Genomic DNA, 13,378 nt, shown 5'->3' with positions numbered 1-13,378 from the left:
AATTAAGGATTTAAGAATATTGGAATTGAATGTCATAGGAAATCAATTCGAGTAAAGAATATTTGACAACAAATAGTTCCCCACCGATAAGTACAAATTTAAATGTCAGCGCAGTGTTGCTGGGAAAAATTGCAATTAGAATAATTTATTAGACTAACAGGACAGAATTTACAATGATTTAAATGTCTCCTATTTATCTCACCAATTATGGAAAGTATTGTACATTTTGTTTCTCCTGGTCTAAAAAATCCCACATAATTTTACCTGTCCTTCGATACAGTGTGCTGCAATTTGTTACTTTCTATTGAAATGCATTCGAATGGATCTCCAGGAATCCGAGACATTCGTTAGGTTTCCTTTAACGCATTGTTGCACAAATGAAACCGTGCTCGTCCCCCAAATGTAAGATGCAATAAAAGAATCGGCCAAAAGCATGGCAGAACGAGGTAAAAAAGCGAAGATTAAGAAAAGAACCGAGCATCCCTTATCTTGTAACGGTGCCAGGCGCAACGAGGGATAAGGGAGGGAGAACATTAAGAGATAAAAGATTCTTCGTCACGGAATTTACGACCAATTTCGTTTCGGAGCACTACTCGTGGACGTTTACAACGCGTTTCGGGGATACCCATTCGCTTCGACGCGACGTGAATTACATCCATGACTCTCGTAAAAAATATCGAATAGAATGGATGAAACGTGTATGGGAAATTATTCGCGAATCCTTGAATTCTTCTAAATCGATAACCGTTCAAATGTCGCGTTATTCGTGGAAAGTAAAAATCGCGATAACGGATAGAAAAAAGAATGCAGAATTTGTTCGTCGAAATTCGACCAATGTAAATCGAACATTTCCACTAATTGGTCGAAGAACAATAAATATTCCGGTGAAAGCACAGAACGCTTGAGAAATAAAAAAAGCACACACATTACGCGTCGCGTCAAAATACGTGGTTCGATCGAATCGACGTGCCGGAATATTCGATTCATTAGAGCGTTCGCGCGTGAAACGAACCGAAACGATAAAATATGATTTAACAAACACGAGATAAGGGTTACAACGCGCACAGCTTCGCGATTCCAGTTTGCAGCCGACATTTCGCTGTAAGCCGCACATGCTTGCTCCTCTTGTTTGCTCTTGTGTGTTCTGCGGTGCATGCGGCGAGACGCGTGTGCCCGCACATGCACACGTACGCGCTGCCTGCGAACACGTACTATGCAAGACATAAATAGGTACTCAGTATTTGGGAATAGAACAAGTGCAAACATTCGGGACTCGAGATCGCGACCGAAACAGATCCGAGGTATTCGAGCACGCAGACGCGACGAGATTTTTTTTTTTAGAAATCAGTTTTTTTTTTTGTTCACACGTACAAAACGGTAAAAATACTTCGTCCAGTATATCTCGACACTCGTCCGCAAAGGGCTAAACCCCTATTAGACCCGTTTCATCGTTTTACCGCATTTCGGGTAGTTTCTCCGGGCTTTGATTTGTAACTGAAGGGGGAGAACGCTACCCTTGGGGCTACAAGTAATACCGATATTTCCGAAATTTTCTCCAACAACACAGAATCCGTAATATAAATGTTTTGCATATATATTAAAAGCACATACTTTGTACAATACTTTCAGCAATTTTTGTAAAAAAATTTCGACGTGTAGAGAAATTATTAACGTCTTGGTATCCCACTACAGAAATGAAGTAGTCTCATGGGAAACTGAATATTTCTATCTTAATCGTTTGAGTCTCAGGGGGTATTGAAGAAACGCTGTCCAAGAATCCCGAACAGCGCAACCGCGCTTCTTTTAAATAAGTATAGGAAAACCCAAGCAGCGCGAGAGCGCTTTTATAATCAGCCGCATGGTTTTAAATACATGTATAATCTACAAGAAAGGAGTTAAGAGTAAAGCGATGAATCGGTTAGATTTTATTTCGAAAATTATTTTTGAAATTGATCGTGAGTGGATTAACGAAAAGACAGCACGTGGTTAGGAAGAAACATTTGGTTTGGTAAAGTTGCCACAACGTAACATGGGATGATTTTTAACGATGTATAACATCGTTTGTATACCAGTCGATTTTAACGATTATAGCCATTATAGTAGGGCACACTACTCGTCTGATCATAGACGAGGTAATACTACTTGCCCGATCATCTACGGAGTTATACCACTTGTCTGGCCATGGACAGGGCCATTCTACTTGTCTGGCCATGGACAGGGAAATTCTACTTGTCTGGCCATGTACGGAGTAATACTACTTGTCTGGCCATGGACGTGAGTTCTAGTACGTGTCTGACCATAGACGGGCAATACTATTTGTCTGACCATAGGCAGGGGCAATTCTACTTGACCTCGAGTAACAAAGTAGAGGAAAGGATTGAATTTCAATATATCGGATCTGGGGTACCTCAATTTCGATATATCCAATTTTTTATAAGCCAAACGCCACCTCGAAGGCAAACAACTATTAGAATTTGACAACCCCCTGTTCAAGTGGCGATTTGCTTACATATGTATCAACCACAATCAAATAGATCATAATGGAAAGAAATTTGAAAGTTTAAATTTTAATTTGATTATTGGGGCAATAGTCTGGGTTCAATATTAACAAAGTGGTTGCTGTCTAATGGTTGCAATAATGGAAAATGTATAGTTCGTATTTTAAGCCAATCAAATGAATGGTTTATTCACAAGTTTGATAAAATCTGTTTCAAGAAAAGCTCGTTTAAAGCTTAAAGTATAGAGCACACTCCACGGGAAACGTCTTCGTCAATGTTTCAAATTTCGTTTCGGTATTTCAGGAGAGTATCTCTAAAATATTCTTTTTTTTTTCAAAAATCCAAAAGAAAAAAGAAAGAATCAACATCGACTCTCGCAGGCTGTAAAGGTGATGGTGCTTTCTTAATCGGCGATTCGTGTTCCCGCCAAGTACAAACGAAAAACGTGTTCACCACGGTCGTCCTGCTAAATAAATAAGAAAGTCGAGTCGGATTTATGTTCCGTGCACGAAAGTGTGATTGTTTGCCTCGAGTTGACGCGTGTGCTCGCGCGGCTATGCAGGTCAGACGTCTCAAGCATTCGTCGCGTGTGCAGCCGACGACATCGTCGGATTGCGCAGCCTGTCGTCGCGTCTTCGCACGTGCATCTCTTGTAGCATTGAAACGTGATGCAACAAAAAAAAAGAAAGAAAAAGAAAGTCCTCTATAAGAAAAGAGGGAAATCGTACCTTCCTCTGACGATTTCCTCGCGACGCACAATGTTTCGTTGACTTTGGAATCCTCGTCGCACGCACGCAGCGAATCCTTTCAGTTCGAATTGTGTTTCAGGTTCGAAGAACATCGGACAACGGAACCATGTGAGAGGACTATATGGGTGAACACCAAACGAGCGAGGAAGATTCGACGAAATCACGAACACGTGGCGGGACGTGAAGCGGGGTGAGTCGTTTTTTTACCTCTCGCGTAACCGATCCTGAGAAATCCTAATAAAACATTTTCTTGATTCTCCGACCTGTACGTTTTCGAATTTTCCCACAGGGCTTCCCAATTACCCTACAAATATAGAAAACAGAACCGTTTATATATTTCTCTGATACGGTATTCGTTCGTTAATAGCACGCGGCTCGAGATCAACATCGATCGAGCTCTTGATCGATAATTCAACTCTACGTTTGAATGGTAATAGAAATCTCATTGCACCGTTGCACTCCTCGTATCCCGCTGCAACGCGTCGTGTTTCAAATCTCGAAAAGCACACACATAGTGCATTAGTCGCTCGTGCACGGTTTCCTCCTGGAAAAAAAAATTGGATTCTGGGACACCACCTGGCTAGAGGCTATCGGTCGCGGAAGATCGCAAGGCCGAAGATAAACGACCATGGCATTCGGATAAATAAAATTCCCCGAAAGCTTCACCGAGGCTGGAATTTCCTCGTTCGGAGCGTAGGTATAGGTATCGTTGAATTTCGTCTCACGTATCTCAGTCGGAACCGCTGGACGACGAATAAAGAATGGACATCGCAGCGGTCATAAAAGGTACTGTTTTCCAATGTTCGGCCTATAACTCATCCACGGTATCGTATCTTTGTAATGGACAACGGAAACACGAATGAAAAGACAATGTTCCGAAATGGCCACCTTCGGTACTCGAGGAATGAAAAATTTGTAGTTTCTTACGAGCGACTGGTAACGTTGTCCTACGACGAAAACAAAAAGAGAGAAGAGATCGTACGATTAATAAGGCAAGAAACGATTGAAAGATTTTGATTAAAAAAAAAAATCGAAAGCATGTACAGTAAAAGAGGGAACATCGAGTGAGTTTGAAGGAATAATAAAAACTGTTTTTAATTCAAAAATCAGTCGTCTGTATTACGATCCTCCTTGAAACTCTCACGATAAGATAATAATACAGGAAGAATTAATTTCTCACGTGGAAACAACTCGAGTATTGACACAACGCCCGAAGTCTTTTACATACAAGTAATCATTCATAAATTTCGATCCGTTCTCCTTAAAATTTCACAAAAGAAACCTTTACTCTCGTTTCGAATATATTTCCCGTTCTTGCCCCAAGATCCATGTTCATCTCATTCCCTCGAAGACTAACGAGTTTAAACCGAACGAGTCTGCGTACTCGTTTGAACTTTTGCTCGAAAGTTTCTTCTCGTTTAAAGGAACACAAGAACGTTAGATCAGCGTTAACGAAATTTTCGACGCGTTCGAACTTTGTTTACGACCCCGATGATCCGTACGATGGTGAAAGAACTTGGAAAACGTCGTAGCGATCGAAGGATATGTAACGGTTCGCGCAACGTCACGTCCGGAACGAAACGTTCGGTCGGAATGCGGGCCCGTTTATTGAGCAGAACGCGAATAATTTCTGTTGCGAGTCGCGCGACGGGATTCCTGGCTAACCGAAATGTTCGGGCTCCGATTCCAATCGTCGGGGTCGCTGGCAGGGTAATACATTTCCAAAATAATACAGGACCGTCTGTCACCCTGTTTTCCAAGCCCCGCTTGGAACACAACGTCTACAAATTTCGCGACGTACCATCGGTGGCGTGCCATTTATCAAACAAAACGATACCTTAAAAGTATGCGCGGTGTCGCGCAAAATTTGGATCGCGGAACAATTAAACGACAGAGAGTATCGGAGAACGCGTAAAAAAAAAAAAATGTGTGCAATGCAACTGAGAAATATTTGCGTACTTTTTGAAGAGAGAGTAAATGGAACATCTCGTAGAGTATTCCACAGAACGATCCAAGGAACCGATTTATGTAAATAGAAATTAAACGCTCTCGTTTGAAGAAAAATTGCGGGGATATACTCGCGAGAGCGTATCACAGGCTAACGGAGAATCTTCTGGAGAAGATTTCTCGAGAAACGAGGTCGATAATGTTGACGAAAGTATAAACGGTAGCAAATATCTGCGACCTAAAATAGTTTACCTTCTTTCAATGATTCAGATCTACCTCGTTCCTTCCTTCTCGTTGAATACGGCTTCTATTAATATACAGGGTGCTCCGTCTAACTCGATCACCGTCCGGACTAATATTAACAGTTCTTATCCTTCTCTAATATCGTCCGATGCACTTCGAGAATTTGTTAAAATTAATTCTTCGTCGTCGATCTCTCCGTCTTAGGTGTTACATTTGCGTCTGTCCATTTCTGAATTTATCGTACTCAAGGTGACACAAAGGCCATGAACTATTGTACGTCGTTGAATTTTCTTTGAACTTGACCTCAACTATTACGTCACGTTCAAAAATACGTTTTCGAAGAGTGCGTCCATACCGGTAGAAAATACGAGAAAAGATCAAGACGACCGATTCCGATAGCCGAGAGTTAATACGGTCGAGTCAGACGAGCCGTTCCGTTTTTGTTTTCAAGACCAGCGGAATTTCACTTCTCTCGGAATAATTTTCACCGACCGACCTGAACAGCATTTTTCCTCGTTGGAACGCAATTTCGGTAAATTCCGCGCAAGAAACGGGGCCACGAGATTTCGCTGCGAAAGCGGCCACGGAGACACGATTCCTCGACCGACGCGTCCGATTCGGTGCTGCAATTTTATCTGCAATTGCGGCCCGCGAATTTGCTTTGAGACACTATCGGCAAACTCCGAAGAGGCGGCGGAGCGAACAACTCGAAGGAGATTAGAACGCCGCGAGACGGCGTGCCAACGCTCGTCGGCTCGCGAGAGAAAGCGGTCCGCTCGATCTATCGGGCACAAAGGAATCGAGAGAACCATAGGGGAGGAAGGGTTACAGCGAAGGGGGACAGAAAGAAATCGAAAGAGGGAAGGTGGACGGGGAACGCGCGACGTACCGCTCGGAAAATGGAACGAGACAAAGCGGTTGTTCGGTGGCTGCCGCGACTCGATGCTCGATGCTTCCTGAGCTCTCTCGGCTATCGTCAAAGGATGAAAATTGAACCGCGCGAAGCCAGTACCACGTTCCAGAAAACTTTCTACTGTTCTCCGCTCCGAATTCTTCCCGGGGAGGAAGAATCCACACCGTGGAGAAATAAGAGAAGTACCCACGCGGAGGGTACGCCGATCCTGTTGGAATTGTCCACGCGCGGAACAACGTTCCGAAAATATCGAACGAAGGTGGGAGAAATTGAATTAACGGTGAATTAAGACCGCTTTTACCGTATAAAATATACTCGGATACATTTTCAACTTGGTATCACAGGATTTCGGAATTAACGGTGAATTAAGACCGCTTTTACCGTATAAAATATACTCAGATACATTTTCAACTTGGTATCACAGGATTTCGGACTTTGAAACCACTTTCGTGGAACAAGGTTTTCGATTGATTTATTTCACAGTCGGTTGTTATTTAACGAGTTTTGACGAAGTATGGGAATACAATTTGCTCGATACGCGTCTTCGCGATCTGTCATCTTGGGTCTCTTTTATTTTCGATCCACCATTGACGATCGAAGAAACGAAAACGAGTAGTTCAGCTTTACGATAGGGAATAGCGTAATCGGAGATCACGATGAGAAACGTCGATAGCGTCTGTACGAGCTCGATGATCGCGCCCCGCATTCCAGAAAACGTTCTATTTGTATTTCGAAGCCACTATCGATGATTGAAGGGATAAAAGAGAACTCCTCCCTACCCTGAACGGGAGTATAGCGTAATGGAGACGATGCTCTTCAATAAAGGAACTGCCGCGATCACGTATCGACAAATTAAATGATCGTCGTTCGTGCTCGAGCATCCCGAGAAGGACGTTTCATCCCTTTGGGTACACTGGAACGGAGCGGACAGGACAAAGGGAAGCTTCTACGACGAAATGAGTTACTCATTAACGATATCGAGGACTTGGACGAAGATAATGGAATTTCTCGATAATGTCTTGTCCGATGAATCGTTCGAGGTGTATCAGCGCAATAAATAAACGAAATGTCTATCTACCGAATGGTTAAAAATCGCGCAGCGCAAGTTTCAACATCGTATACTCAAAGTTCCCTGTTACATGTCGGAATCGTTGCAGGAACGAGAACGATAAAAGGTCACAAAAATACGAAGAAATGAAAAATAATAAATTTTCCATTATATTTTCATGCGAGGTAGTACCAATGAATGGCAAAGTTTTCCCGATGAAAATCAATCCAAACACGACCTCGTTCGGATCGTTGTTAATTATGCATAATACGAATCACTTTTGAATTCTGCGAGCACCGCCTCCTTCAAACAAGGTCGTATTTGGACCTATTTTCATCGAGAAAACAAGCTTCGATCTATCACCGGTACTCTCGTAAAGGTATGAAAAATGTGCAGACTTAAACTTTTATTTCTAAATGGTGTTACATTGGAATGCTTTGTACACTCTGACCTATTCGACTCTGAATCGATATACGTCGATATTTTGTATGTTTCGTAGAAATGCTGATCATTTAGTAAAACTAAGCCAGTTTGCCTTTACAATTGAGATAGAAACGTTGTGCCCTTTTGTCTTAAACGTAGATAACGAGATGAAGCGAAGAAACTGAAGGTATAGTAGCGAAGAAGTAGTTACCATTTATTATGCATCGCATATATTTCATTTTCTATTTTTGTTCATGATTAGCAAACGAATATTGTTATAAATACCAACGTTAACAAAGTGAAGGTTCAAAAATTTTCAAATCTACACAAGTAATAAAAGAGAAGGAAAATAATATTCGCTGTCATGTTTGCAGACACATTTTTGGGCTCATACTCCTTCGTACGAAGGATGAGGCGCTTACGCTTACCTTGAATAACGTATAAACGACGCGTTGAATGAAAAATGATAGTGTACGAAAGTTACATGGTTTCAAGAGGGACAGTACGTAACACATACTTTTTGCGAACACCATAAGTGAAAGTGCTTTGTATATTTTAAGGTCAATTTCGTTCCTCCAAATGCACTGTCACGTGCTCCCTGTCGGGATACAAACAAAAAATGTCAAACTCCGAGTAAAAATGTATTAATCGTTCTTGAATTTACATCTGACTCGTTAACGAGAGATATTTTGACTATTTACTTCGTGCAACAAGTTGGAGATTTAAAATCGACAAAGATTTCGGTAAAGCAGTGGAAGCTCCTTTACCCGGGAGTGTTTATCGATGCAAATAACATTACCTCGCTGGTAATTACCATTTCGTATACTCGCATTGGAACTTAGTACATAAAGATGCAAATTTTCCATCTCTCGAAACGAAACCTTTCTCTTCGCAACCTGACCCGTATCTACGGTAAACCTGGCTAATCTTCGACCGTAGGTCGTTGTGTTCGTTTCACGAGCCTTCGAAAAATAAATAAAAAGAAAAAAAAAACAGATTGAACAAAAATTAACGACCTTGAAATATCCTCAAAGTTTTCCACCTGGAAGGAAAATCACGTAACCGTAACTGTGTTCTCTATGAAACGGAGCAACCGAGTCCTCCGAATATTCTCTTGTATCTTGAAAAATAAACAAGTGATCCGGGTGACCTGTTTTAAATGCTCCCACACTGTACAAATTCTCTTTGAATAGGAGAAGAATGTTCCCTCGAAATATCCCATCGCGAGAGGTCCTCGCCGCGGGACGGGATACGCAAACAACCAACCCCACGCCGATACGAAAGAAAACCTACCCCGAAGTGGAGGTTTTAGGCGCCCGATGCTTTAGAGGCGTCCCGAAAAATTAATCATGCAAGCGGCTTTCTAAACGGTACCGCCATGAAAGCAACAGAACGGCGTTGTTAATACTCTCTTTCTGGGCTGGCGCCTGTGCACAAAGGTGAAACAGTATTAACCGGCTCGTGCAACGCGCTCGTGCGAATTCGGATCGGGCCGGCCCCGTACGCGTGTTTGTGCACCAACGGCCGCGTGAATATGCAACACGCGCGCGTGTATACGCGTTATTACGCGCAGCGAGCATTCCTGGCGGCGCTGAGGTTGTGAAAATTTAATTAAAACGCGCCCCGACCCGTGCACGCGAGACTCGCGCGGGTTACCGCGCGCTGCTGACGAGATCCCCCAAGCAACGAGTGTTCTCCTTTTAACGTGGCTCGGGACTAAACCGATGGTAAATTGCACGGAAAAGATGAGTACAGGTGTCACGGAATATATTCGCGAACAATGAAAGTGTTTCCAACGAAAATCGAATATCCACGAGTACGACGTTTGGTACGTTTTAAATTTATCGGTCGTTAACGCGTAACGACTAATTATCGATTTCGAAGAAAGTATTTTTATTTACATTTCGATTCACAAGTTTCCGAGATTTCGAAATGTACCTAATTATGTACGTATCTGATCTGTAGAGTGTAAAATAATAAATATTTAAAAAAGATAACGGGAACAAGATCGATGTAATGAAATACGAAGAAAATTAGAAGATACAGTAACGTGGAAAGTAGGTGAGGTATTGACCGTGTAAGTTGAATAATACAGGAAAAACAGTTTCGATACATGTACGTATGTATTTATTATGTATCGTTCAATTTGTATACTTCGTACGTTACATGTCTTCGGCATTGTACGAAACGTTCTTAAATTAACTACACGATAGGTAAGCAATTTGTCAATACGTCCGACGATATTATAAATCAGTATCAGCGGTGTTCCAAAGCTCGGTATCATAAATTCAACTGTCGAGTCCTTACAATTGGTCCCGTGTCAAAACAAGTAGAATAGAACCCGCTTCGATCCAGACAAATGAAACGGACCGTCCGTCGTCAGGATCTTGGAATACACGTCTTGTCGGAGAAGAATTTTATTCTACTTTTCACGGAAGACTCGATTATTTCTCTACTTGTCAGGCTGCACATGGTTCTTATCATAGAGAAATATTAACGAACAATGGATTGTAAGTGAAACGAGTCACTCCTGTGTCGGACAATCTCCTTCGGTCAGCGACAATGTACTACTGGTATTTAAGGATGGTTGTATTCTCCAGAGGTCAACGTTTCCCATAAATATGTAAACGATCTGTTCGAGTTTCCCGTGAAAACAGTGTGGAACGACAAACAGGTTACGTTCTCAAAAAACGTCTAGCACTCCCCTGCAGCGCGAGGATCTTAATTACGCTGTGGTCGCGGAAGGTCATCCTATCGAGAATTCACTTTGTAGATGCATTCGAGCTTCTTTAATAATTACTCGTCGACTTATCGCGGAAGCTGGATTATTGCGAATGGAAAAGTTTCTTACTTTAGGAAAACTTTTCTTATCGCAACGCGGCTGGCTATCTAATCCGCCGGTAATAACGCGGATATAACGAGACGGGCGAATGTAAGGAAAGAACGGTGCAACTTATGCGTTGTAATCCAAGGCTTAATTGTTGCGTCTTGGGAAGGATACACAACGGACTCGTGAATATACCAGAACGAAACAACGAATTTATTCACGAGAGGATAGTTCGAATGAAAATAAAAAGCATTTGTCTTTTGTAAACAGTGTTATCGATGTTTACATACAAACAGTGTTTACTACTTTGATCAGTGTGTTTTTGGCAGAGTGTTAGGACGTTTTAAACTTCATTCGTATAGAATTCTGAAAGTCTGGATTCGATGAATTCAAACGAGAATAATGGTACAGAACTCTTTGCATCCCTCTACTTCTATCTCTGTACACTTCTTCCGTATCTGTACCATTTAATCAAGTCCTTGTCAGAAAGGAATCGAAACGATATATCAGGTTGTTCGGAAAGTCATTTCGTTTTCCAAAATGGAGAATATATAATTAAATAAAATGTTTATACACTCTAAAAAAATCGTGTTTCGTTTTTACCGAGAAAAAGAAACGAAATGACTTTCCGAACAAGCCGATATTTCAATTTTGATGATAAACAGCTCGGAAGAAACTTAATATTCTCGAATCGTTATTTTCTTATTTTCCTTCGAATGTTCAAATATTTAGCGAATTAATAATTTCAAGTAAAAAACATAATTGCCGAGCTCCGAAGTGAATTTGAAACATTACATTTTTCAATCTGCCACCGTGATTGTGCCACCCCTCAAATTGCAACGAGTGTATCGTCCGCGAAAAATCAATAAACTTTCGTAATTTTACGTTCCAGCGTTGAGCCTGCTGTGCGTAAAAAAATTTTCCGGAAGCGGAACAATGCTGGAAGCGCCGCCCGGAAGTCGCGAGGACCTCGTGGAAGCAGCGAGAACACCATGTACGCCCACAGGTTGGTACCAAGCCCACGGTTTATCATAAAGTTTAAATAGAGATTTAGAAGAGATCGGTGAACCTAACGAGCCACGGGCACGCGCATAGCTGAAAGGCCGTAAGCAGACTAAATAAATAACGATAACGAGCGGGTTTCGCGCGCGTGCTCGCATACGTGACAAGGACCTCCTTCGAAAAGTCGAGTTTCACAGCGGACGTTTAATTTTCCCTGCGGCACGGCCGGACGATCCGAACTAAAATATCGAGCGCGTGTTTATCATAAACTTTAAATGGAGATGCGGCGCGCGTCCTACGTTATATCCAGCAAATGAGACAGGTTGGCGAATGGCGCGAGGACACCCCGAAGTTTGCGGTCCGCCGTAAATTTACCCGATAAATAACGAAAACGGTGAAAACACCAGTGTGCCACCATGGCGACATCGGTTCGGTGAACCTACACCGCGTAACGAATTTCGTTCCCGGAATTTTTCAACCGTTCGGAACGAACTTTTATTCATTATTCGCTTATTCAGTCCGGAACACCGTGAGATTTTTACGAAATGAACGAGAACAAAAGAATCACCGGACTCTATTGTGCGCTGTAATTAATATATCGTATATATATACGCACATTCTTTTTTTTAGTTCTATATCATCCGATTCAAAAGCAAGGAAAGTGATCCAATATTGTTGAACGTCCGAAATCGAAAACAAGAAAAACCTCTGAATCGCGAGTGATTAACCCAGTTTCCGTTTCGTAATTAAACTTTAGGCCAGATGCACATTTAAATGCGAAAATAGGGTGTTTCTCGGGACCCTGAAAACCCGCACCTACTTCTAACGTTTTCGTGGAATTTTCGGTGCTGTATTTTATTGAACACGTTTTTCCTCCCCTTTAGCCATCGCGCTTCGGGGTCACTGTTTACGTACACGTACGTTAACGCAAAAGCGTTCCTTGTAACGTTCGCGCGATGAGTTCACCGTATCACGCGCGAATAAGTTTCTCTTCGTCGAATTTCCAGTACTTAATTTCGCGCAACATACGTACAGACGCAACGTGAATTGAATGCGAAAGCTTCACCGTGGAAATACTTACGCGGATTTATATACAACTCGGAGAGATGCCGGAGTTGAAATCACACTCTCGGGCGGGTTACTCGTTTCTCAACGATGAAATTATTACTAATGTCGCGACGTCTTCTTAATGCGTATCAGCGGAAAGCGTTACGAAACGTAAACGTGTACACGGTACCCCGGAATTTTCCGATAAAAAACTTCCTCTGTACGTTCCGCCAGTACGAGTAGAAAATATTGTACACTCTCGGGCGGGTTACTCGTTTCTCAACGATGAAATTATTACTGATGTCGCGACGTCTTCTTAATGCGTATCAGCGAAAAGCGTTACGAAACGTAAACGTGTACACGGTACCCCGGAATTTTCCGATGAAACTTTCTCTGTACGTTCCACCAGTACGAGCAGAAAATATTGTACACAGGAGAATTCGTTAAAAAAAAAAAATAATACAAGAGCCGGTGAAACGTGTTTCGTAAAGTAGAAAATTGGCCTCGATTTATCGAGCAAAAATTCCACGCGACGATCGAAATTGACGAACAATCGAACATAAACCGCGATTTTCCGAAATCGAGAAAAGACAAGGTTCCCTGTGAATGGCGCCCGAAAGGACAAACAGATGCCGATATTCCACGCAGACATTTTCGATGTCACCTTGTTCTCCAGCCGCG

At 42.2% G+C, this 13,378-nt stretch overlaps 1 protein-coding gene across 1 annotated transcript in view; it reads left to right on the top strand.

The window, feature by feature from the left end:
* The window catches only part of LOC143146756 (uncharacterized), a 202,487-nt gene that overhangs the window by 148,458 nt on the left and 40,651 nt on the right, over window positions 1–13,378 (top strand). Inside the window, exons 3-4 of the mRNA XM_076311362.1 lie at window positions 3,327–3,437; window positions 11,541–11,654. Coding sequence (XP_076167477.1) covers window positions 11,585–11,654 — 70 coding nt within the window. The 5' untranslated portion in view covers window positions 3,327–3,437; window positions 11,541–11,584. The remainder of the gene's footprint in view (window positions 1–3,326; window positions 3,438–11,540; window positions 11,655–13,378) is intronic.

The sequence above is a fragment of the Ptiloglossa arizonensis genome, chromosome 5 (genome assembly GCF_051014685.1).
Source record: "Ptiloglossa arizonensis isolate GNS036 chromosome 5, iyPtiAriz1_principal, whole genome shotgun sequence".
NCBI lineage: Eukaryota > Metazoa > Arthropoda > Insecta > Hymenoptera > Colletidae > Ptiloglossa > Ptiloglossa arizonensis.
This window is presented reverse-complemented; position numbering and strand designations above follow the sequence as displayed.